General features: G+C 48.4%; 3 protein-coding genes across 14 annotated transcripts in view; all 3 read right to left on the bottom strand.

Annotated features, from left to right (window-relative positions):
* Window positions 1-3487: 3487 nt before the first annotated feature.
* LOC121202666 (uncharacterized) lies at window positions 3488-7528 on the bottom strand. Its single transcript, XM_041073371.2, has 2 exons — window positions 4934-7528; window positions 3488-4843 (listed from the first exon to the last, which is right to left on the bottom strand). The coding sequence occupies exons 1-2, from the start codon at window positions 4957-4959 to the stop codon at window positions 3931-3933; spliced, it is 939 nt and encodes a 312-aa protein (XP_040929305.1). The 5' UTR covers window positions 4960-7528; the 3' UTR covers window positions 3488-3930.
* Window positions 7529-7681: 153 nt separating this feature from the next.
* LOC114868261 (transmembrane protein 151A) lies at window positions 7682-20692 on the bottom strand. The gene is made up of 6 exons (XM_029171720.3): window positions 20063-20692; window positions 14653-14991; window positions 13857-13991; window positions 13620-13759; window positions 13500-13539; window positions 7682-13423 (listed from the first exon to the last, which is right to left on the bottom strand). Exons 1-6 carry the CDS (start codon window positions 20129-20131, stop codon window positions 12194-12196), a joined length of 1953 nt encoding a protein of 650 aa, XP_029027553.1. The 5' UTR covers window positions 20132-20692; the 3' UTR covers window positions 7682-12193.
* A 144-nt stretch (window positions 20693-20836) lies between these two features.
* spag17 (sperm associated antigen 17) overlaps window positions 20837-25424 on the bottom strand; it is a 40002-nt gene continuing 35414 nt past the window's right edge. For 8 of the 12 annotated variants that reach the window (XM_055513288.1, XM_055513290.1, XM_055513286.1 and 5 more), the window contains 14 exons: window positions 23992-24105; window positions 23844-23895; window positions 23523-23607; window positions 23381-23431; window positions 22933-23029; window positions 22730-22838; window positions 22526-22565; window positions 22368-22435; window positions 22148-22284; window positions 21684-21862; window positions 21463-21523; window positions 21213-21360; window positions 21025-21133; window positions 20837-20949 (listed from right to left, as the gene is read on the bottom strand). In XM_055513288.1, the coding sequence (XP_055369263.1) occupies window positions 21039-21133; window positions 21213-21360; window positions 21463-21523; window positions 21684-21862; window positions 22148-22284; window positions 22368-22435; window positions 22526-22565; window positions 22730-22838; window positions 22933-23029; window positions 23381-23431; window positions 23523-23607; window positions 23844-23895; window positions 23992-24105 (1236 nt within the window). In that variant the 3' untranslated portion in view covers window positions 20837-20949; window positions 21025-21038. Of the gene's footprint in view, window positions 20950-21024; window positions 21134-21212; window positions 21361-21462; window positions 21524-21683; window positions 21863-22147; window positions 22285-22367; window positions 22436-22525; window positions 22566-22700; window positions 22839-22932; window positions 23030-23380; window positions 23432-23522; window positions 23608-23843; window positions 23896-23991; window positions 24106-25424 lie in introns of those variants that run through there. The other 4 variants (XM_029170730.3, XM_029170721.3, XR_008696247.1 and 1 more) reach the window with 4 other exon arrangements.

Raw genomic sequence — 25424 nt, 5'->3', positions numbered from 1 at the left:
GGACAGTTCAGAGTGAAGTAGGGAGTCGTTGGAGGAGGAGCAGTTTTCTGACATGTCTGGAAAAACAAAACAAAAGTAATTTAGGTCTGAGGCTTAACTCGATTGATTATTGCAAAGTGGATGCTTCTAGGACTGGAAACAGGTATTGTTGTCACTGCTAGTTAACCAGAGCTGCAGTCAAAGTAATTTCTACATCCACTCCACATACTCTGATAATAGATGAGTTTTTAGGCTTTCGAGTCCTGCTGTCCGGTCAAAGGAGGCTAATGCAGGCTGAGTGGAATGAGCCACAGCACGTAAATTATCTTTATTTGCATCACCACGTTCCCTCTGTGCATCTGATTCAAAGATAATAAGAAGACAGAAATGATGCCATTACAAAATGACACGAGCACCAACCTTCGTTTCCAACTCCTGCTCCGGAGGATTTGCTTCACACGTTGTTCTTGTTACATATTGCTGCTGAGAAATACTTCAATTCAAATGTGTCTATTTGCATAATAAACAGTGTGACACAGACAGACCAGCTGGCAAATGAGTGAGCAACCGAGCAGGTAAACAAGTAAAGTAACACAATCAGTGATAGTAAAACAGTGAGAACGCTTAAACTCAGCTTTAGCCTCTAAAGGTTGGACGAGCCATGAAAGAGTCACAGCCACATGTTTACAGATGTAGACGCACAAATATTATTTTACAACCTGCTGGTGATGGAGACATGAAGTAAGAACCACTGCTTCCCAAACTCATTTGTTTGTTTATTAGGCGTAATTTTATGAAAATGCAGCCAGCAGCAACTCGACCAACAGGTGAGCTCAGGTGAACTGTCGTCACACTGAAAGGTCCTCTGATGGGAGCTGAAGACAATGATGCATTACAAAACAGTTATACTACTGCATTGACAATCCTCTATAGTCTCTACTGAGGATTTGACTATTTTAAAACTCATTCTTTACATTCTCTTTAAGTATTTAGTTTGCTAAAACAGAGAGCAGGTGTCCAGACTTCATTTCTTCATCAACTTTTCCATTTTCTTTTTTTTTTCTTGGTGGGAACTAATAAAACTATAACTAACTTTAGTATAACTAAACTAAAAAACGATGTAACGATGACCAATGGAAACACATTCAGACAAATCCTGTTAGCTGATTGGTTTATTCTGCTGAAGGCTGGTTGAGAACAAGGAAGCTCGTAGGCTTTTCAAACATGCGGGAAGTGCTGAGAGATGGAGAGCATAATATAAACAACTATCTAAGAAGAAGTGATCAGAACCAATAACACAGGCGCCTCCAGCAGGCCAGAAGACCGCATTGCAATAATAAATAACCACACCCAGTCAAGGCCTGTCGCAACTGGAGCGACAGTTGCAACGCACTAATCACTGCAGGTGAGTCAGGTTTGCGACACTAAAAAAAACCAGCATTTTTCTAATATTCAGTATGTTCAAATGTTTGAATCACATTTGTGTTTCAGTGTATTCACTTGTGACCCTGATTTCACCTCATAGTCATCACAGACACCTGTAAATCGTGCAACCCCCTTATTTGCATGCGTCCACCTCCACTTTGCACCTGCTGCCGATGGCTCCTTTTTTCAGCCACAAAAACAGCAGCATGGATTGTAGAACTTGTGAAAAGCTCTTTTCCTAATCTATGAAATCAGTTCATGCTCATGCAAAGTCTGTAGGTGCAGTTGTGCTCAGCCACTAATGCTAAACTGAAAGCTTATTATTTAAACTACAGTAACTAAAGGCATCATTTTTATCAAACATGAGAACCACACTGATCAAACTGTAAAATATACTAAAACATGCATCATAAGCATAAACCAGACCTGTAAACTGGAGCCTTGTTTCAGCAAGATGAATTATATAAAAAAAAAGCTTTATTTGCATAAAGAGCAGATGACGATGAACTGACCAGAAATTAACAAATTATTTTAGGCAAATCAAACATAACAGTTTAATTAAATGCTAGCAGGTACAAACAAAACAAAGACTGAACATCATAGACACAGATAGAATCAGTGTTTGTGCTTCTAACATCTGACAATTAATTAATACAACACAACATCAATGCTTTATAAATGTAAATAATCCTTGTTTTATCAGCCTGTAAAGATATTTATGGTAATATGAAATGGTAACATTTGTCTTTGCCTGTTCTATATTAACCTTTTGTAAGATGATTTAGCTGAACATCTAACATGCTGATTTTAACACGTAGAACAACCATCCCGCTGGAATCTGATGATCTTCTACTCACTTACTGCTCTTGTGATTTCATTCCTTGTGATGTCATTGCTTGTTCTTCCTCAGACACGCTAACATCCCTGCTCTTTGAGCATAGAGCAGAGGTAAGATCAGGCTGGCAGGCAGGTTTACCCAGACCATCGTTAACGACAGCACACATACATTCATTCCTCCATTCCTCATAGCCTCCACAGTGAACACCAGAAGATAAACACACCTCAGCAGCAGTACTCCCAGTATGGCCATGATGGTGCACAAGGCCCTCTGCTTGGCCTGGCCCACCCTGACCCGCTCCCTACTTTGGTCGCCTGGGCCTGGATGAGTCAGGACACAGAGAACAGAAAGGCTGCAGAAGGAGATGAAGATCACAGAGGCACATGAAAGGCACAAATCCACAATTATGTAGCTGCTTCCTGATATCAACAGACTGGTCATTCCCAAACAGCTCAACCAAATGCAGGCAATGACCATGTTCCGGATCCGGATCCATCTCTCCTTCTTCAGGCTCATGTACACGATGGGATGGGCGACAGCTAAGTAGTGCTCTAGGCAGGTCAGGAGGTGAAAGAACGATTCTCCATAATAGACTATGCAGAAGAGATTCATCCAAATAACTAATAGCAAGTAATGGCTTTCGTAGAGGCCGCAAACACAGATGACGCAGCCAAAGATGTGGATCAGCTCCATTACGACCAAGTGGTAGGTGAAGCTGTCGGAGTGAGTCATGGTCGTTGGGGAGGAGAAATGCTGCTGGAAACCATGGCGGAGGATGAGGATGCAAAGCGGGAGAAGCAGGAGGATGTTGGCGATGATGAATGTGTTGAAAACCCAGACACCTGGTTCGTAAGTGAAGCAGAACAGGTCGAACGAATAGATGGAAAAAGGCTGGAGATGGGAGCTGGAGTGGGTTGCGTTCAATGGCATGTCTAAAAAACAAATAAAAAACATGATGAGAATAAAATGGATGTAATGTTTACCAAACGAGCATAAGTTTAGTTGTTTAGGTGGGAAATACACCCACGTAGTACTTTGATCATTAACCAATTTTTTTAATAATAAAAAAAATTTGAAATACTGAATAAAAATATAAATATTGAGAGTAGTGACAGAACCAACCTGAGTCCGTTTAAGTCCTTGGAGCCTCCTCACTCTGCTCTCACAGGCTCTGTGTCCTCCATTTATTATTACCCTTTGTTGATTGAATTCAAATATATTTATTTGCATAAACAAACACTCAAAGAATCACAAACGATTTAATAAGCAATCAGTAACAATAACTGAATATGAACTCAAACGGAAGATACATAAATGAAAGGTGTGACTGGTAACAATATATCAAACTAAACTAACCGTGTGCATAAACAAATAGTGTCGCTAATTTTAGAGAACCAACCACTAAAACTGTATAATGTCCCAGAACCTGACACTGAAATCAAACTGTGTTAAAAACTGACTGATGACAATTAAACCAACTTTAGAGGGAAACATTTCTTAAAAATGAAATGACATAAGATTGAGCATGAGTCATAAAAACGATCCTGTGGCGCAGAACGTGAGGCCGACAGAGCTGAGTTTAGCGTTATACTGCCCCCTACTGGCCACGACCATTAGGACACGTCGGTTTGTTTAAATGTGATCGCAGACTATTTTGAACCAATGTGAAGTTCTCAGTGTTGTTACATTCATTTCCTGTTGAAAGCTCCCGTTCTTTGCATGAACATCAGAGGTAAGAGCAGGGAGCCGGGGAGGCTGATCCAGACTCCACACATGTTGGACAGACAGTCAGTGACCAGGCCCAGCGCTACAGACCGTCCAGCCCCAACCAGACTCCAGGAACACCTCAACAGCAGCACTCCCAGAATGGCCGCGATGGAGTAGAAGGCCCTCTGCTTGGACGGGTCCCTGCCCAGCTTACCTGGGCCGGGCCGAGTCAGAGCCCGCAGAACAGAAAGGCTGCAGAAGGAGATGATGAACACAGAAGTAATCAGGAGGCAGACATCTGGAATCAAGTAGCCATTTCCTATGGTTATCAGACCCGTCCATCCACAGCTAAGCAGCCAAATGCAGCCGATGACGATGTTCCTGATCCGGGTCCATCTCTCTTCCCTCAGGCTCAGGTAGACGATAGGATGAACGACAGCCAAGTGGAGCTCCAGGCAGGTCAGGATGTGAAAGAACGTCTCTCCATAAAACGTTATGGAGGAAAGATAGAACCACGACTTTATCAGCTGGAAATTATTCACGTAGATACCGCAGACACAAAGGACGGCCCCGAACACAGATATCAGCTCCATCACGGCCAAGTGGCAGGTGAAGATGTCGGAGTGAGTCGTCATCGCTGCCGTGGAGACGCGTTGTCTCCGCCACTGCTGGAGGCCACGATGCAGGACACAGGCATTGAGAGGGAGCAGGAGGAAGATGCTGACGAAGGCGAAGGCGGTGAAAACGAGGCAACCTGGTCTGAGGATGTAACAGAGCAGCTCGAACGAGGCGAACGAAGGTGGAGGGTGAAGGTGTGAGTCGTTGGAGGAGCTGACCGACATGTCTGGAGGGACCACAGAACCACCTGAAGCACTGAGGTCCGGAGTTTGAAGACTGACAGATGAGCAGAAAATGGAGAGAACCTGTTTTAGTTAGTAGAGTCTGTTTAACATTGCGGATTGTAAAGTTTAATAGTCAACCAACCTTGAAGAGTGTGTGTCTCTGAGCATCCTTCGTCTGAGCCTCCACACTCTGGACTCTCCTGCCAGACTGTAGATGATGGAGAGGCTAAAAGAAATTCAAATAGGCTTCATTTGCATAACCAACACGACCAATGAAGCCAAACTGATGATTTGACAATTAATTCAGCTACTAAATGTCAGGTTATGTAAAAAATAATAAATTAGTATAAATAATATAAATACATGTATAAATTATATACATTTATTACGTAAAATAGCCCATCTTTACACAATTACATTCATTTATGATGACACATCACATCAGGTTTTATGAACTAATATAAAATATTCAGATTCAGCTCAATAGGTTGAAGAGTTAACTAAATTAAAATGGTACAGTTTAGGTTTGGCTTCCCATTGATTCCCGTTTATCTAACAAATTAAATTAATCTGAATAAAAACTGATGTCTTTACAAAAACTCGTTAACTGACAATATGACACTTTCCTCCTGTTTTATTTTAGTTTTAGTCTCTTAGTGCAAACTCAAGGTGGGAATGATTAACACAGCAGGTGTTCTGGCCTGGCAGACATTGATTTGAATAGTTTTGATAGCAGGATGCCTGACATGAAGACACCAGAGCCCAGAGGATGCTGGTAGAACACACCACTGCCCCCGCCTGAGGGTAGAGGTCGCACTGTCCCAGCCTCTGGAGCCCTGTTCGTCAAGAACAGAGATTCACACGACCACGACAAATCAGTTTTTGTGTTTTGAAGCAGTGAAGGTCAGAAGGCCAGTGTGTGCATGGAAGCCAGTCATAAAACATGGATAGTTTGAATTTAAAGCTGCTTTATTTGCATAACAACAAAGGGGTAATGAAAAAACAAACTGGTGAGTAAATCATTCAAATCATTTACAGACAAATCATGTTTAAAATATTATTAAATGATGCAATCTTGACACACATGCAGAGAAGGACACAGAATATGTGAGGACTGAATATCAACACAACTTTACTTCAAGATTAATTTCACAAATGATCTGCACCAAAAGTTCTAAACGTGACTAGCAGGTGAAAGTGTGTAACAGGAGACGTCGAGTCAGTGATTTAAACTACTGCCAGTTAAACACATAACACCTACTGTAACCGTGGCTCATTGATCAGATCCAGTCTGACCTCTTCACTTACTTCCTGTTGCTGCGACAACCCAACATCCCGTTTTTCTGTAGGTACAGCAGAGGTGACACAAGGCTGCCGGGGAAGTAGATCCAAGCAGCACCGAGGCTCAACGCACAGTTATTGATGTGGCCCATCAACACCATCTCCACACACCAAACCAGAATGTAGACACAGCGGAGCATCAGCACTCCCAGTATGGCCACAATAGTGTAGAAGGCCCTCTGTTTGGACTGGTGGATCCGCACCCGGTCCCCACCTACACCTCGCTCCCCCGGGCCGGAATGTATCAGAGCGCAGAGAACCGAAAGACAGCAGAAGGAAATCATGACGACAGACACAGTCGAAAGGCACAGGAACACAGATAAGTATGTTCCAATCAAGTTCAGACAGGTCAGGCCACAGTTGAGCAGCCAAATGAAACCGATGGTGATGCTCCGATCCATCGTTCTCTCTTCAGGCTCAGGTAGGTGATGGGATGGACGACGGCCAGGTAGTGCTCCAAGCAGGTCAGGATGTGAAAAATCCCCTCGCCATAAAGGGAGATGGAGAAAAGATAGAACCACGCGATGAGCAGCTGGAAAAGGCCCATGCAGTTACCGCAGCAACAGAGGATGCAGCCGAAGATGTGGATCAGCTCCATCGAGACCAAGTGGTAGGTGAAGGTGTCGGAGTGAGTCACGGTGGTGGGGGAGGAGGAGAAACGCTGCTGGAAACCATGACGGAGGATGAGCACGAGGAGCGGGAGCAGCAGGAGGATGTTGGCGATGAGGAACGCGTTGAAAATGATGCAGCCTGGTTTGGCAACGAGGCAGAACAGCTCTAAAGGAACGAAGGCGCTGACGGACGAGAGATGAGGCTGAAGATGGGAGTCGTTGGAAGAGATTACCGACATCTGGAGGAAAGAAACATTCAAATCAAAACATAATGAGGCACAAACAGCCCTGAGCTGATCATCCTGAGTTTAAGATTCTACTTCTCTATCAAAGCACATCGTGTATACGACTTTAAACTGCACAGTGACCAAAGAATTGTTTTACAGTGATTTAATAATAAAGAACTGCACCGACCGTGTCCGTTTGTTTCCGGGCTTGTTCTACTGCCTGTTTCCTTCAGTACATGAATATTTTCCACATTTGCTGCTCTGACGGCTGCAGCCTCAACCACAAGCTTATAAAAATGCTTCATTTACATGATGAACTAACAATGATAAACTGAGGACGAGACTCGTCCCACTGGCCAAACTGGGAGTTCACCTACGGAGCCGCCGCTCACCCACTGGACTCCACACATAGATGTCCTCAGCATCCACTGGTAACTTCACCATTTCTCCTATGCACATTTGGTTTGAATAGACACTGGCGTTAGTTCCAGGTCATTAGCACATAGTTCACACACTTGATGTTTACACGTGAAATCATACGGTAACAAATGATTTAAATTGGATTGGATTGGATTTTTTTTCTCTTTCTTTCTTGTTTCTTGTTGATATTTTATTAACAATCAAAGGTTCATTGTCACAAACTATGTAACCAAAGAGCAAAGTGAAAAGTAGTAGCGTTCTTAGTGGGGTAAGAATCCCACACACACACTCTTAAACCAAGCAGATCAACTTTATTGGTTTCTTCCGTGATAATTTATTGTCATCATCATCGCCAGGACTGCACCAGTTAACAGCTTTACTCCCACAGGCTCCATCACCATCACTGTCAACACCATTACCTCAAACAGGCCGGTGACAACGGCTACAATCTGGTGCGATATTGACAATCGGATTATCGGTTACATAGTAAGTACTGTAGCTTAAATACTGAGGACGTTTGCTTGACGGTGCTTGAACAGAAAGCCCCTCCAGCTCCACACGTTGCGTGCGGCACAATAATGCATTGTATGTGACATTACTGCTTCCACAGAGGCTGCATGTACAGAACAACGACACTGTGGTAACAACACGTTTGTCCGACAGCTCACACAGAATCCAGCGGCATCAAGCTGAAATCTCCTGTTTACTGATGCAATGCCTCCAAATGAGTTTTAGAGACCTTTTCCAGTGATGACAGGCTGATAATCTGTAAAGGTCACTATGACCGCTACACTAAAGACCAATGATGAACATCTGGATGATGACCACACTAACATCCAGCAGCATGTGAATTTTCCTAATGTCTTGTTTCCAGATCAAGACCAGAAACTGCCTCGTATGCGGCAATCAACAAATTCACAGCTACTTGTCATTACAGTTAGTCAGAGGCTTAAGGTTGGGAGGTCAGAGGTCAAAAGCCTGAATTCTGATTGTGGTCACATTTACTTGTATAAATTCAAACACACATCATTTATTTAGTATGTGAGACTTTAACAGCATTTCCTCTGTGTAACCTGATACTTGCCGCTGGAGTTCATGTTTGAAGTCAAACCAGTTTAACAAATGTTTTTTTACAGTGTTAGACAGACTCGATGTGATTACCCGACTCACCCCATAACCACAAGAGAAACAGTAACAGTATTGACAGCAATACATCGGTCATAATTGTTCGAGCATTGGATTACAGTAGATAATCGAGTGATGATGCTGATAAAAAGGTGGAAAACAAGAGTTTTGTGCGCACGCGAAACAAAGTAGGTGGATGGAATCTGTGCACAACAACACAGATGTGTGGTGTTAAATAGAAAACCGCTGATCAGCCCGTCGCCTTCTCGTGTGTTTATTTATTAAACAGAGCCACTCGGCCACTATGAGCTATGCAGTGGACGTGGAGGCTCAGTGGTGGACGACATCAACGTGTGGACGTTCAGCCACAAAGCAAAGAGATAATACACATCTGCAACACATTCAGTCACAGTTAGAGCAAACAACAGAAACGTACAATCACTTCAGCTGCTGCGTTCCACCCACATCAGGCTGAGACGTCCCAGCAGTTTCCTGTTGCCTGGTTCACGCCGCCGCCAGATGTGGACAAACGTGCACCGAGAGCAGGAGGCAGCTGTTTCTACCCTGTCTGACTTTACACCTGCTAAGACACGTCTGCGTCATGACAATATCACGATATAAGGCTTCGCTGCCACCTAGTGGACAAAAACCAGAGCGGCCAAACACAGTGTCACAACATGTGACTGCAGCTTAGAGTCAATGCACAGATCAAGGCGTTATTATTGTTGGTTAAATCCAGCCACCTGGTGGTCACAGATCCCACTGGTGCAGCCGCCTGTACCTGCTAACGTCTGTGCACGGGTGTGTTCGTTGGCTTTGGTGGGTGGAAATGTGACACAGGAGCAGCAGTAACTGAAATCCTGAGCGAAAACATTGGCAACGTCGGACACAAAGGCATCATCTCAGGAACGGCCTCATGCTTCCAGTGAGCGTGTGCGTGTTAAAGGTACTGATGGACGTCAGTCTAGTCTAAAGCAGGCTGCTATAATGCCTGCGTCTCTGAGGATGAACATGCAAGCGCACGGCTGCGACGGCCTTGAACGCCTCTTGGCACACGCTGAGTTCATGAAACACCGTGAAACATCCAGCAACGACACATGAAGAAAAAACACGAGCCGACCCGAGTCAGAACCGCGGAGGATCCAGAGCAGCGGACTGGAAAACAAACCAACACCAACAACCCACGACATCACAAAATGGATGAGCGTGAAAAGGCTTTCTTCTTTATGGAAGAAGATTAAAGCCACTGTAAAAAGTACATGACTTTAAACTGCAGACGAAGTCAGAGATGAACGTCAGGACCCGTCACATTCTGATTAAAGTCAGAATTTACAGACACAATATACCAAAAAATTTTTATAGTGGCTATAATCACCATCACTAAACTAGAAATGTACTCAAGTATGAGGATGGAATGACTGAGGAACGGATGTTGTTATTGAACAAATGCACATGAACAGAACCTTTAAAGACAAACTCTTACAATCAAAGTAACAAAAGTGACTCAATGTCACAGAAGTGTGTTCAGGGCTTTTAGTGCTTTTTTTCGTTCAAGGACATTAATGGAGACGATTTTATCTACAGGTCAAGAAGCTGAATGGTGGTTATTAGCTGTAAAAAACTCGTTGCTCTAATATCACATGTTCTGTTTCCAGCGACTGTTTGGGAGGTTTTCATCCTTCGTCCATGTTGGTGTTTATTTTCTGCTTCCTTGTCCTCAGTTCAGCTCCGTTCAGTTTCATCCTGTGCTACTGGAAACCTGGGAGCCAGTGTGTGTGTGTGTGTGTGTGTGTGTGTGTGTGTGTGTGTGTGTGTGTGTGTGTGTGTGTGTGTGTCCAGGTCACGCTCTACATTTCTTTCCAGAAGCTTCAGATTCCGGTCCGTCTCCAGGTTGGATGTTTTTGTAGGTACGTGTTACGTCTCTGCTTGAGGCTCAGCGTGTCCGTTAGTCATCGCTCACAGTGTGAGGCGTCGTCCTTTCAGTGTGCTTCTCAGTATCACGTCTACAGTAAAGCAGGTAGCGCGAGGGAGACCCTTCCACCGCCCCCACGCGGGACTGGGAGACGCTGCTCCTCGAGCGGCTCCTCGCTGCTGCAGCAGGTTTGATGTGCTTTGTTGGGTGAATCCATCCAAGCACTGCTAAACACCCCCCCCCCCCCCCCCCCATGGAGCCTTCAGCCCTTGTCTATATGATCTAACTTTGTGCTGCGTTTGGAGGTGGCAGCCATGTCTGCTACAGAGCCACTAGTAGCTATGATGGGGTCACGTGCATCTACCAGCTACCGTCACAGCAGGTGGTTGGTCAAGAGGAGGAGGCAGCGACGGGGTCAAAGGCCAAACCTATTCTACTGCAGGACCGAGGTGGGACTCACTGACGGCTGATAATCATCATCGTCTACGCTAAAAACACAAAGCAGCTGTTTGTCTGCTGAGAGGAGCTGTGTTCTATCGTTTCATGCAGCTCAGACGTTAATCGGGTTTTTCATGCTGTGATATAATAAATGTATTATTTCTGTACGAAGGGTTTCTGGCTTTTTTAACATACTTTCCTTCAAAGGTTTACGACTACGAGGACCACATGCAGCTACCAGTGACAGGAGAGACATTTAGCAGGTGGGAACTCATGAATGAACGAATAGACGTCATGAAACAGAATATGATGAATGCTGTGGAAATGTAAACGTTATCGCACCTTAATATGTATTTCAGCGCAGACATTCCTGCAGTTTTGTATTCATGGCCACGTGTTTTAGCACATCTGTAACAGCTGGAAGCTGCTGTGACGAGTCCTCCGTCATCCTGTTACCAGGTGGGACTCACTGACTCTTAAACACCTGATGAGTTCAACTATGCTGAAATCTGAGTTCTCTCTCTTCATTAGAAAACAAGTGTTTTGTGCATCCGCCCCATTAAAAAGCGAACCAAGACCCAGAAGGCTGTGTTTTACACAACGCACCAGATGTGTGGAGACTGTCGCCCGCGCGTGGTGTGGTGTGATGTGTAATGGATGGCGTGGTGGGAGGCTGATGGTGCAGAGGGAAGGGAATGGACGCCTCTCCTTGTTGCCACGGCAGCTGTGAGCTGCTCCGTCAGAGGGACCTCGGTTTAACCTGCTTTTGCTGCTGACAGGATGCTTGTATCTGAGCTAGTTTGTTTTCTCCTCCTCTTCAGTGGATGGTTCGGTTAGTGGTTTCATCTGGTCTCTTTTCTCCCGTCCTGCCTTTGTTTTGCAGTTGTTGTCAGTTTCTACCTTCTATCGGAGCTCCGTTTTGATCTATCTTTAGGAGATCCTCTGTCCCCGCTGCTCTCTTCACTTACTCCTCCCACTCCTGCTCTTGCATAGATATATCTGGAAATAGACATTCCTTGGTTTGCAGTGCTCCCATGGTTGTGCCACGCGTTCACACTCAGACTCTCTACCTCCATCTTATCTTGATTCTAGAATCAGATCAGATCCTGTGTGCGTTTCCCTACGGCTCCTTGCACTTCCCACAGCCTCCCTTCGTTGTGAATCCTGCCTGATAAACTCTCAACCACCTCCCGTCTGTCAACCTCAGTCTGTGTTTTCATCCCTCCTCACGTCTCTGACCCCATTCCCCCTCATCTGCTCCGTCTCTGCCCGTCTCCCGCGGCCTCGGCCCAGTCTTTCTTCTCCTAACGTGTGGATGCTGCTGTTGGTCACATGTCGTCTCCGGCGTGGCAGCTCTCCTCTCCGTGAATAATGAGGACGGGAAAGAAGAACGCGTCCTGGTAGGATGGAGGTCGATCCCTGTCTCCTTCCCTCCCCTCGCCTCCCGCTCCGCTCTCCTGCTCGGCTTCCTCGTCCCTCTCTCTCCCTCCTCTTTCTCTGTCCTCTCGTCTCCTCGCCTCCTCCTCCTCCTGCGCGTCTTCCTCATCTTCGTCCCCCTCCCCTTCTAACACGCCTCTGGTTTCTTCGTTATCCTGTCTGGAGCCTAAGCCAAGGAAGCCTCCTCCTCCTCCTCCTCCTCCTCCTCCTCCCGCTCCTCCACTCCCTCCTCCGCCTGCTCCTCCCTCTTCCCTGCTTCCTCCGAGCCCCCCCCCCATGCTCCTTGAATGAAACAGGCTGTTCTGGCGCCCGCCTCCTAGTCTCCCTAGCGAGAAGCCGCTTCGACTGAGCACCAGCCTGCCTCCCATGCCGCCCCCTGCAGGCCCTGCGGCCCGGATCCCGGCCACGGTAGCGTTGAGGAGCGCGGTGGTTCCCATCGGAGCCCGGAGCCTGGAGGGGAGGCTGGAACTGGACGTGGTCCTCCGGCACCGGGGGCAGCTCTGCAGGAGGTAAGCCGAGTTGAACACCACAGGCAGCGCCAGGGGAGGCGCGGCGGTGCTCTGGGCCGGGGCGGCGCCGGGAGGCCCAGAGATGGGAGTAGAGGCAGTGGGATTGGACCCTCCACTTGTGTCCATGTCCATGAGAAGGGCCTCGGAGTAGCTCGGGACCATCTGCTGGTTACAGCGAATGTGCCATTCCAGCTCTGTCATGTCCACCGTGTTGACCCGGGAGATGGCTCGGTAGCTCGTCCCATTCAGGCCGATGCCGATGCCCATCCCTCCTGGGTGGATTCCGTTCTCAGTCCCGCCTTCGCCCCCCTCCCCCCGCCCCCCCGCTCCTGGGCCTCCGCCACCTCCGCCGCCATCCTCGTCCTCCCCAAACAGCTTCTCCACATGGTAGTGGACGTACGCCGTGCGATACTCGGACACGACCCGCAGCGGCCACGACAGCAGGAACGCGGAGGCCAGCCAGAACACGCGGTGCCTGGAAAACCACGGCTGGTGAGCGGGGTCCGGGAACGCCAGGATGTGTTCACGGAAATCCACGTTCTTCAGATGCATCCCCTCCCTGGCCTCCATGTAGTCATCCAGTCCTTCGTTCTCGCCGAAGAAACGCGCTCGCTTGGGAAAAGAAGGCAGAGGTGAATGCAGTAGGTCGTTGAGTGTGTGGATTTGATGTGTTAGCGTTTCTGCTCACCTGGGTGAGGTAGGCAGCTTCAGCACGAGCACTGGAGAAGCTAAAAACCACAAAGAGCATTTACGTCCCAGACAGAATCATTTCACAGGCAACTCTGATTCGGTGTGGTTGGCGTCCAACCTGAAACACTTGGTGAAGCGGAGGCGAACGGCCGGATGCAGCTGGAGGTCCAGCAGCTCCTTCGAGACGTCTTTGACTCCGTAACGGGCGTAGTCGAACTCAGAGCTGGAGGCGTGTGTGTTCACGCGCTCGTGGTAAACCTGAGGACGGGATTTAAAAGGAAGGTTCCAGTTATTGGTAGATAATATTATATATATAAGTTCATATTTCACTTAGCACTGGCAGCAGCCTGCTCACCTGCGTGGTGGTGTACGCGTTCCCGTTGCGGTACCTCGTCACCTGCCTCGTCCTCCTCACGTAGTGGTAGCTGATGGCCTTCCACCAGATGCAGGGCGTGGCCTGCTGGAGCCTCTGCACGCGCTCGTACACCTCCTGCATCAGAGCAGAAGAATAAAAGGAGCTCCAATGAGGCCTTAAGTGGAGCTCAACCCCGATCTACGACCGATTCTTTTCTTTCCACATGAACTCAGCCAGGACCATGTCTCCAGGAACAGAAGCAGACTGTGACATCACCATCAGTTCAAGTTCAAGTTAGGAAACAGCCTCTGTCAGCGCCACTGTGTGACTCCTCTTTTCATTCCCCATTTAGAGGCGTCGGAACCACAGGTTCTTCACCCGATGGTCTAAAACAGTCTGTTTCTGCTGCTGGCAGATGAACAGCGTTCTTCTGGGGCTCCCTGATAACTGGCCGAGCAGACCAGAATAGACAAAGCCCCCAGGTCACCTCGTTTCCACATGAGCGGCCAAAGTATAGCCTTCACTCAGGTGAGAAGCCTCCTCTACCCTCAAACGTCTGTGTTTCCTGCTGCAGCTGTGGCTTTAGCTTCAGTACTGGCCACCACTAACAGACATTTAATGCAGCGGACGCTTTAGGAATCTCACTGCTTGCATTCATTCTTTTCGTACATTCTGCTAACACTACTGGACTTCTCACTTTTCCAGCTCTGACCTCTTGCAGCATTAACCTCCACTCTGTTACTCTGTTGGCAGCTGTTTGCTCCGTGTCAGTGCTACAGCTGCCTTTAGCAGGTACCTGGAACTCAGCGTGCGCCAGCATGGCCGTCTTGGAGAAGCAGTGCCAACACTCCACCAGGTAAACCACGTACAGCATGGCCAGGAAGGCCAGGGGGATGTAGACGTATCCGCTGGAGCAGGGACTCTCCAGGTGCAGGATGTCGTTGTAGTAGGCCGCCGAGGTGGCGTCGTCGTCGGCGCCGAGGGCCACGGAGTAGGAGCCCAGAACGGGGACCCTGCACAGAGCGCACCAGGCCAGCGTGGCGAAGCAGCCGTACATGAGCAGCGTCAGGAGCAGGCACTTCCAGTGGGACTCCCGGCAGAGGGAGGAGGCCAGAGACTGCTGGACCGGCCGTTGCTGTGGTAACAGAGAAAGGGGAGGGGGGATTAAACCCACTGAACGGCGAGGCTCCATCCAGGTTCTGTTTGTGAATGTCCCGCACTGAAAGGCAAACTCTAAATATACTAAACCACCAAACAGGAAGCGGCACTCAACTTTAGCTAAGGGCTAAAGGCGGAGTCAGTGAACCACCAGCAGGGGGCGAAGCGCTTGCCTGTCAAACGGGTTCTGTCATATTCTGACACCGTATTCAGTAGCAAACACATCACACACGTAAACAGTGAAACAGCTGCAACAACAGCTCTTACGTACGCATAAAGTAATGACTCAAACATTCTGAATTAAGCTAATTTAAAGGCAGGTTAGCATGTGATGAGCTAAAGCAGCACATGGTTCCATCCATCCATTTTCTATTGCTTAGTGCTGGAGCCTATTTATCCTGGACAGGTCGCCAGTCCAACACACACACGCACACACACACACACACACACACACACACACACACTTTAGAGAGGCCAGTGAACCTCATTCATTGGTTGAGGTTCATGTAATGCATGTTTTTGCACCGTGGGAGGAACCCGGAGAACCTGGAGAGAATCCACTCGAGCACAGGGAGAACATGTAAACAGAGGGCACCTGGTCGGTTCCGGGAATCGAACCCAGGCCGTGAGGCATCAGTTCTTCCCACTGTGCCGCCCCAGCACGGTTCCCTCCCTGGTTATTAATACTCGCCACCTTCCTGTTTGAGCAGCAGGGTCATGTTTCAACCAGCTGATCGAGCCCAGGCCTCAACCAAAGCGATGCATCACACCACCCCATGCTCATCAGCAGCCCATCACTGAATAAGTGCCGCTGCATGTTACACACACTCCCATTAAGTGCACATTTGCTCTATGAGGACATCATATTACAATGCACTCAAACGCCGTGTGCATTAGAAACACAGACAGAGCTGCTCCGTTGTCTAATGCGCCCCGTGACTTTCTACCCACACTCATGCCAGCGTGCACGTCCTCAACATTGTAATGCAGCCAGAGGAGTGTATGTGAATAATTTAGATCAGAACGCTGCTTCCACTCCCACATCGGCTGCATATCAGCGCTGCTGCAGTGTGTGTGCAGCGTGTTGTATGTGCTGAGCGTGTCGTGCCCTCTCCGTGTTATCGTGGGACAAGGCCAACGAGCGACACAGCACGTGACAAAAAGGATGAGATGACGGTGTCCTCTGCTGCCCTCATCCAGGCCTGCCAGGCTGTCAGCACATCACTGCCTCCATCCATCACACGAGCCCCCGTTATCACTGCGGCCGCTCCTCCCTCTCTATGAGCAGACTCATCCCTTTAATTGTGTCCCTGTCCAGCACAATGCAGCCGTAATTTGCGATCTGCAGGCGTAGTCGGGTTCCTGCAACACACACCCACTGCCTTTCATTTTTGTGCCCAGGGAAGCCAAGGGCACATCCTGAAAGGCAGGCGCGAAGGGCAGCAGCACTTCACCGGTCGTCGGCCGAAGCCAGCGAAAAGCACATTGGAGATGGAAAAGTTCAGTCTTAGAATCGCTACCAATTCAATATCACGCTTTGCTCCGTTCCTGCCTTTGACTCCACATCCTGTGTGATCTCCTTTTCTCCCTCTATCGTTCCTCCCACTTGTACAGATTTACTTTCCCATCGCAGCCCAACCTCGGCCTCACCTCCCCGTCATCCCCCCCATATCTCTCTATTACATCCTCCCTGGACGTCTGTCTCTAAGTGGATTGATTGGACTGAAAGTGTAATGTAGGAAGAGGAAGAGGGGGAACGTGGGGCGTGAGCGGAGACAGAGGAACGGGCATGAACTTTTCATGAGAGCGAGTATGAAAGGAAGCCAGTGCAGAGCTGGCGACAGACGGCTGCTCTCCACAGGGAGCTCTGCAGCCAAAACCCTCCCTGCCCTCTCTGCCGCTCATTTTGTCTCTCACTGACTCTAATTCTCGCCTGTCGTTTCCCTCTTCACCTTCTGCAGATAAATGATGCCAGAAGGATAAAACACAGGAAGTGCACCTATTCCGATCACGTCTGTGGAGCCGGTGTGTGAGACAGGAGTCAGATGATCCCTGTGTGCACTTAGGCTGAGTGGGAGCGCGTTCTCCCTCGGCTGAAGATGAGGCCAGAGAGGAAACACATCAGTCCAGTCGCTTTGCTAGATTCCACAACCAAAGGTCACGGTGGGAGAACTGATTAATGTCATTGAGGTTTTCTGTTGAACACTCTGCAGCTTGTGTTGGGTCTCAATCGGGCGTCTGCCGAGTGGAAGCTCCTCAGATGAGCCTTGGTTTTAACAGCAGATGAATCTCAGTCTCCTTAACGTCATTATGAATGTAACTCCATGCTGAACGGTGTCGGGTTGCATTTTGGACCTGTGCACCGGCCTCCTCTGAGCAGATCACACGTGACAAACACTCTTTTCTTACAATTAAGTGCATGATGCATTCAACTAAATTCCCCGGCGACTCGTGTGTGGAACGAGCCCTGCAGGTGATTCTCACACACCTTTGTTTCTAAATGTGTGTTTCTCATTAAGTGGATTTTCCACAGTTTACACTCCACTGGATTAAATCACTGGTATGATATCATTTGGCTTTGTAGCGTTTATTACTCAGTTACTGGATGTTAGACTTGAAACTCTGGCTGTTTTTCTGTGTTTGTGAAGCTGATACTGACTTTTGTTCTTACGTTGTGAGCACATTAATAAATGGATGCATTACTGTCTGACTACTCACTCACTGACTCTACATTTATAATTGCAAGCCCTCCTCGCTTTAAGGCATCTGAGTGATAATGTGCCTCTGCTTCTCTTCATCTCTGCTCACACTGATTCAGCTGGTTAGGTGTGACTGGAGCAGCTATAATTAGCAGCCGTACTGTAGCATGTGGGTGGCAAATGAAGGGAGGAAGGAAGGAAATAAGGGAAAATGTGCTGTTGAGTGCCTGCAGTTAAAAATAATGTCCTTTCAACACAATTTGAGAGTCACTGGCTGTCAGGTGTCTACGACCGCTACGGGAACAACAAATACATCTGTAGCACCTGATGTCCGGGGTGTCATCATACACTGACTGTGATAAACACGTCTTTAGTTGTCCAGTGTGTGATTCATTGGCCGACGAGGGCGACTTCAACAGGAATGTGCAGCACTGAAAGCAGCAGTCTGTCATTAACGTCGCATCAGCCGCATTTGGGTGGCAGAGCCATTACTAAGCAACTTGTCTGCTATAAGTGTCGTTCCTGTGCGTCTAAAGCACAAACACATCGGTTTTGTGGCATACGTAGTGGTAATATGAATATATGGGACGGCTGGGGGGGGGGGGTGATGGAAGGACGACAAAGCACAGACCCAGTTTGACTTCAAGGCCTCGGTTCCCTTCATTAACCCAGAGCTGCTACTCAACAGAGGCACAGAGGAAGAAACTTGGCTTCACCAGTGATATGCATTAAAAGACATCACTTTGCTTTGAATACAACAGAGAGAGAAAAAGGAGCACTTGACGAGCTGCATGTGGTTATTAGGATCCATCTGCTGCAGTCTCCGTGTCTCATTTCACCTTCTCACCTTCAGCAGTTGCCTTGTTTTTATCTTATCACACTGCACCGCGCTGACCTGCTTCACGACGGAACCGGGCTGGTGTTAGAGCCCTGTTAGTGTGTGAGTGGCCCGGGACTGAAGGAGGTCACAGGTGTGCAGCGAGAGTGAGCAACAAAGACACAGGAGCCTCCGCGGCAGGAAAGTCACACAGGAAGTAGACGAGGGGCCGAGGCGTGAGTGATGGAGGCAGAGAATCCACTGCGTTACATGCACCGTCTGTGCTCCAGGCAGAGGTGGAAGGCACGCGTTAGCAGGAACAGTGAACGCAGGACGCCTTGAATCATCACATTCTGCATCAATCATCAGTTTTAGCACATTGTTAGTACTGGTTGGTAGATTGAGAGCTAAAACTCAGCTCCTGCTGCTTCAGACAGTTATAGGAAAAGACTGATACGTCCTGAAGCCACTCAGGCCAGTTCATTAAAGCTCATTAGAGCTGAAGTGACTCCTGGTTGAACTGAGTGAGAGTTAACTGCTGCCAGACTCACACGTCACACGTAACAGCTTGACTTTTTGTTAAATTAGACCCATTTACAAATCTGCAGCCTGTGAATGTACAAGAAATCAGTATTCAATAGCAGCCAGAGCGTCACCACTATTAAACCTACACAACAAAAACACACAACGCTCCTCGTTTAGGAGAAAGGTAGACGTCCTCTCAGCTGTGCACAACCTTCAGCATGAGGATGAGGAGGATCTGGACTGGATGAGATGAGACGCCCCACGTTTAAGCACTGTGTGAATCACTGTCATTGGTCCCTGCCTGTTACACTGTCCCATGAACACGGCTCCGTCTCACAGCGTCCTGATCAGACCTCAGCGTTGCAGCCAAATGAATTCAACTTCAACTCCTCTATTTACAGCGGGTAAATAACTAGTCCTCGTCTTAAAGTGCAGTGACTGGTGGTGACAGCCCACATCCTTAGTTACCCACTTATTGGAAGCTGACGTCATGTATTTGGTGACGGGTTGGAATAAAGACCAAAGTAGAAGTAAAAGCGCACGTTGGAGGCGCCAGAACGATGCCGTTTCACTCACGGTCCAGGAGCAGGTGACGCACGTCAGCTGCCGCGCGCGCTAATGAAGAGGCCGCCGGTTCCTGTCAGTCTGTGATGTCACGTCATGTAACGGTGCCTGAACTGTGTGGACGCGGCTCAACGGCGCTGTCACTCCGGTGCATCTCAGTGGTGACAGCTGGCAGATGGACGCACTGTACACAACTACTGCACCGAGCCGCCCGCAACGCACACATCACTGTAACCGAACCACAGCCTCGCCTCCGTCCACTCAAGGTCCCGTCCCGTGTCCTTGCGCTGCTGCGAGGAAGAGGCGAGCGAGGCGCGCATTGGACAAACAGCCTCATTTCAACAGCGACTGAGACATTAAGTTTCTACATAAACACATGCTGCACAACTTTACAGCGCGTGAGCCGTGGAGCGGTGACTCAGAACCACGAAGCCCTCCTCTACCTGCTCTCGTCCTGAAGCGTCCTCCAAAATGGGCTCTTGTGCGGCGGCCGCGTCCTCCTCCGTCCGCATCTTCCCCTCTTTCCGCTCCTCCTTCGTTAGAAGCGGCCACAGGCGTCTCCCGCAGGCACGGGGCAGCCCGGAGGAGCAGCGGGCGCGCTCACCCCATTCGCCGCAGGTCGGTATCTAATTTCACGATGGCGGGGCCTGCGGCAAATCAGCATCCTCCGGTCCGGTTCGGCGGCACCGCTCGCTCCTCGTCGCCTCGCGCCCCGCTCCGCTCAGCGCGGCTCCTCGGTCCGCGCCATCCTTCGCCCTTCACAAAGCACAACGGGACCGAAAGCGTCCAGAGGCAAAGCCTTCGGTGCGGAACCGTTTTCCGCCCGCTGCTGATGCCGCCGCTCGCGATGCTCGAGCGACGAGCGTGCGTTTGTGCACGTGCGAGCGCGTGACCGACTGCGCAGGAGGACCGAGAGACGAGCAGCTGCAGAGCAGAAGCGATGGAAGCGCGCTCAGCACCGTGGAGCTGGCGGCTTTTACCGGGGACGACGGGTGCGGGACATGGAGACGTTTTCGGGACGAGGCTGGACCTTGAGCAGGGTTTCCTCCATTGACGTCATACACCAACACCCCGCCCCCGTCTATTCACCTGAGCCAAGGCACAGACACGTGCACGCACGCGTCTACCTCGCGCCAGATTAGCCGAATTAAATTACACACAGATGGTATTTATTTAAAGGTCACAAGCGCAACACTAAAGCACAAAAGTCACCTCCATAAATTCATTGCCGTTTTATTTTCAGGTACACTCCAAAATCCACTGAATAAGACACTGAACATGCCTCATTCCTGGAATAAGTGATGAGTGATGTCTGATGTAGTGGAGTATCCTGAAATGTCACAAGCACCAGTTAATACTCACGCATCAGGCACAGGCTTCAGCCTATTAGCTGTAACACACTGACCTGGGTTCAGAGGCTCATGTGTGTGTGGCCCTCTTCTTCAGCCTGCAGCCTCTCCGTGCTCTGGTGTGATCTTTAACCCAGAGCTCGTACAGGCTCTCAGACAGGACGGGTGAAATGATTTAAGGACAAACATCCATTATTTTCATTTTTGCAATGTATAGTGCTGACTTTTGTTGTGTGAAGGATATTCGCAGTGACGGGCAGGTAGAGGATGTCTGTCTCCGTACGGATGGTGACGTCCTGGGAGATGCGTGTCTTTGGCTCCACTACTCCTGCTTCCACTCCACATATGGCGAACAGCTGGACCTTCAGTTCAACATGCAGACCTGCAGCCACCTGCACAGACATATGGGAACGAACCAAACATGTGAAAGTCCAATCGACTGTCAGATCTTACTCAGATACACGACAAAGCTGTTCATCCAGCTGAAAACTCACAGGCCCAGGGTTGTAGATGACCCGCAGGCCTGTCGCAGAAGGAGGCTGCTTCACATGGAACCTGCCAGGTTGAAAACAGTTGCAGGTCAGAGCTTTTCCTCTACACTTGAAGGTGACCCACAAACACCCTGCAACCACCCAAATCATTTTGTTCTGAATCTAATAATCCATCCATCATGTCTGGAGGTGCCTGTGTTTGACCGTTCATGCCTCTTCTGTACCTGCAGGTGTCAACGCCCACGTTCTTCATCAGCACAGTCATGTCTGAGGAGGTGCCCTCCTGCAGCATGCCGAAGTCAACGCTGGGCGGGAGGAGGACGAAGCCCCTCACCACGACGCCCGCATCCATCAGAGAAACCGCTCGGCATTTCCTCCTCACCGGCTCCTCCAGTGACAGGAACTGGGGCAGACAAAGAGTCAGGCAGGCGGACATGGTGTCACAGGGCTGGACAGAGCTAATTATTAAAAGCTGAGCCACAGTTGCACAAACTGACCCACAGATGTCAGTTTAGAACAGACAAACTTAGGAAGACTGTAACAGCACAAGAAAAACTAAGGCCTAATCTAGTTCATTACTGTCTTTTTTAACTGAACTGTGATTATAGGGCAAACAAATAATTACAGCTGACATGTAAAACCAGTGATCCACCGCAGACTTCTCCAACCTGTAAAAGCCTGTTTGTACCTGCTGGTTTGGTTCACTGTGGGGTTTGGAGCTGAGGATGGAGGCCGGTAGGCGGACTTTAGTTTTCCGAGGTTTCCCAGTCACATCCACTTGGACTGACTTGAATGGGACAGATGAACTCCTCAAATGCCTTTCACCTGGAATGGAAACGTACACGACGTTATTCAACGTACTGCTGTACTTTGAATAAGCCATTACTTCAAAATGAAAGTCAACAGACCGGTCGCCTGTGGTGTGGGGTTTGAGAGTCTTTTTTCAGGAGGCCTGTGGAGTGCTGCTGCACTGCTACTATAAGAGCAAAACACAAGAGGTTTACAGCTGTAGTATATAATAATATGCTACAACTAAATGACATACAAAAGGAACAGATTTCATTACCTTGCTGATTTGGAGGGTGTTGCGTTTAAGGGCCGTGCCGCTGCAGCACAACACAAAAGCACATTATTAATATCATGTTGAGTAAATGCGTAGATTTGATTTATAATTCAACAGTCTGCCTCCCGGCAAATTTCCTCGTATTCTCTACAGAGATTCAAACACCACGGAGTTTCACCTCAGGTAAATACCACTGTAAAGACGTACTGTCTTGTGGGGCATCTATCAGGAACAACTCAACACTGTCTGATTTGGGGGTCGGAGGGAGATTCATGGAGAGAGCCTTCATGTCTGGCACTTGTTGTTGTAGAAGATCCTGAAAAACAAGTAAGACCTAAGTGTCTCTTCTCTGTGTGTCACAGTCAGGATGAGTCAGGTGAGTGAGTGAGTGAACTTGCAGAGTGCAGTACCTGGAACATTGTGGCATTTTCGGCGTGGAAATAAGGAACAATGTTTTTCTTCCTCAAGGCCTCTCTACAAACCTTCTCCTCAAGCAACTCCTGCCTGCTGGGCATGTGGAGAGGGGCACTGATGAGCTGCTGGTTAGTACTGCCAATTCACTGTACTTGATGGTGATTGTACTACAATTACCCACTTTCACAAATTGTACACCCTTCACTGTTTGTTTAACCGTGCTGAAGTAGCTGCTGTAGATTTGAACCATCATTTCAAAAGGAAAATGGCAGCAGCTGAGCAGGAAATGAGGCAGCTCATCCACAGTTAGCACACAAGCATGATTGTAAATGTTATTTCAATGCAGCGACTGCTGACACTGGAAAAATCACTTATTATATTCAGCTCCTGAGAATCAGGGTCATTAAACACAGAATCACTAAATTGCAGGGAAAGGTGTTGTACCTGTACTGTGAAAGATTTCCAGCCCATTTTGACTCTTCTCTCTTTGTAAAACTGAAGATGAGGAAATAAAGGACAGTTTGTAAAAGCTTTTTAAATGTCACTGACATTATCTGCCTTCGCTTGCCATTTAAATAATTCCAACCTGTCACTAGCTGATGTGACTGTGTCTTCTGAGACATCTGACTGCTCAGCTCTGACTCCTTTGCTGTAGAGACTGGCAAGATCCTCTGTGGAAACACACAGAAGACATGGTAGGAGGTAAAACACGGCGCCTATGTCCAACTACCACAGTAAGTACTTCACTCACTTCTCCACCACTTCATAAAAACCAAACAATTTGCTGAAAATAATATGTCTTGATGATCCAAGTGACAACTAAAGTAGCCGTAGAACCAGAGGAGTGAAAGGCCTATTAGAGTGGACCAGTAACATGACAAACATGCAGGGAAACGTAATGTCTCACCAGGAGACATCTTGTCAAAGGTCGGGCCTTTATCCTCTTCCTCTGCAAAAGACTATAGAACACATTCCCAATACTTTCCATGTTTTGTAGAAAATCACCCATTTTTATTTGTTCTAGTTGACAAGTCAATGTGTGGGTGTTTGCTGACCAGGACTAGGCTGAGCATCTCGCTTGCACGGGCGGTCTCTTCCTCAGTGCGGGGGTCTTTGACTTTGATCTCCTCTGATCGTTGCTCCCGCTCCATCAAACCTTCTATATATTCCTGCAGACAAAGCCACAGTTTAACCTTTGTCAGAATACTGTGAAAAATGTTATCATGTTCTATTTCTTTATTATGTTAGACGTATGGTGTCTAACATACACCAACATGGTGGAGAGATTCCATCAAAAATACTGCACACTACAGAAGATTTATATGAATTTATGAATGTTTTCATCTGCCACTGTAACACAAACCATCTGCAAATATTAGATTTTATTTAATATTTTATCAAGGTTACAATCTGCGATTTTCTCCACGTCTGATCTACTTTTGTCTCACTGAACATTGAAGCTGCATGATTAATATGTCCATCCATCCATCCATCCATTTTCCACCGCTTATCCAGGGCCAGTGTCTCAGAGGCAACAGTCTAAGCAGAGAGTTTGAGAACTCCCTCTCCCTGGAAACTTCCTGCAGCTCCTCCGGTGGAGCCCAATGGTGTTCCCAGGCCAGCCAATAGACACAGTCCCTCCAGTCCTGGGACTTCCACAGGGCCCCCTACCTGTGGGACATGCCCTGAACACCGCCCCAGCTGCTTCACGCTCAGCTGCAAAATGCCCCAGCGCACGCTGGAGGTCCCGGCTCGATGAAGCCAACAGGATAGCATCATCTGCAAAAAGCAGAGACGCAATGCTGTGGTCCTCGAACCAGACCCCCTCTGGCCCCTGGCAGCGCCTAGAAATTCTGTCCATAAAAATAATGAATAGAATGGTGACAAAGAAAAGCACTGCCAAAATCCAAAATGTGCTAGAAGGAGGTCTGACTTACTACCGGCAATGCAAACCGAGCTCCTGAGAGACCGGACCCTTAGCAAATGGCCTCAGACTCCATACGCCCACATTACATCCACAACTTAGAATGGCCGGGTTGACAATGGAGGTGGAGTACATGGTCCACTCTGACTCAATATTTCTATCTGCCACGGGATCTAGTCGAAACGCTCCCGGAGGTGCAAGTTAAAGATCCTTATGACAGAGGGTTCAGCCAGAGGTTCCCTCAGCCAGGCCCTTGAAATATGTTTGGCCTGACAAGTCTTTCCAACCCAGTTGGGTTCCAGAGCCCAAGCTGTGCATGGAGGTGAGCCCGACTATTTCTAGCACTGAACCTTCAGCACAAGCCCAGCCCCCCCAATGACGTAACACTCCATGTCCCATTAGCCAGATCGGTTGGTCAAAGAGTGGGACACCGAGGCTCCCGCCTTCGACTGCTGCCCAATCTACATTGCACCGGCCCCCTACGGCTCCTCTTGTGGGTGGTGGGTCCACATGAGGACCGTCCCACGTCACTCCTTCAGGCTGTGTCCTGTGGGCGCCTTACCA

This window comes from Betta splendens, chromosome 2 (genome assembly GCF_900634795.4).
Source record: "Betta splendens chromosome 2, fBetSpl5.4, whole genome shotgun sequence".
In the NCBI taxonomy this organism is placed as follows: Eukaryota; Metazoa; Chordata; class Actinopteri; order Anabantiformes; family Osphronemidae; genus Betta; species Betta splendens.
This window is presented reverse-complemented; position numbering and strand designations above follow the sequence as displayed.

Bases quoted from the DNA above. Each gene is read 5' to 3' on its own strand.
- LOC121202666 (XM_041073371.2), bottom strand. From the start codon at position 4,959: ATGCTCAGAGACACACACTCTTCAAG. The intron at 4,844-4,933 runs GTTGGTTGACTA...CTCATCTGTCAG, and splicing joins AGAGACACACACTCTTCAAG to TCTTCAAACTCCGGACCTCA.
- LOC114868261 (XM_029171720.3), bottom strand. From the start codon at position 20,131: ATGCGGACGGAGGAGGACGCGGCCGCCGCACAAGAGCCCATTTTGGAG. The intron at 14,992-20,062 runs GTAGAGGAGGGC...CTGTTACCACAG, and splicing joins ACGCTTCAGGACGAGAGCAG to CAACGGCCGGTCCAGCAGTC. The intron at 13,992-14,652 runs GTACCTGCTAAA...GCTCTGATGCAG, and splicing joins TGGCGCACGCTGAGTTCCAG to GAGGTGTACGAGCGCGTGCA.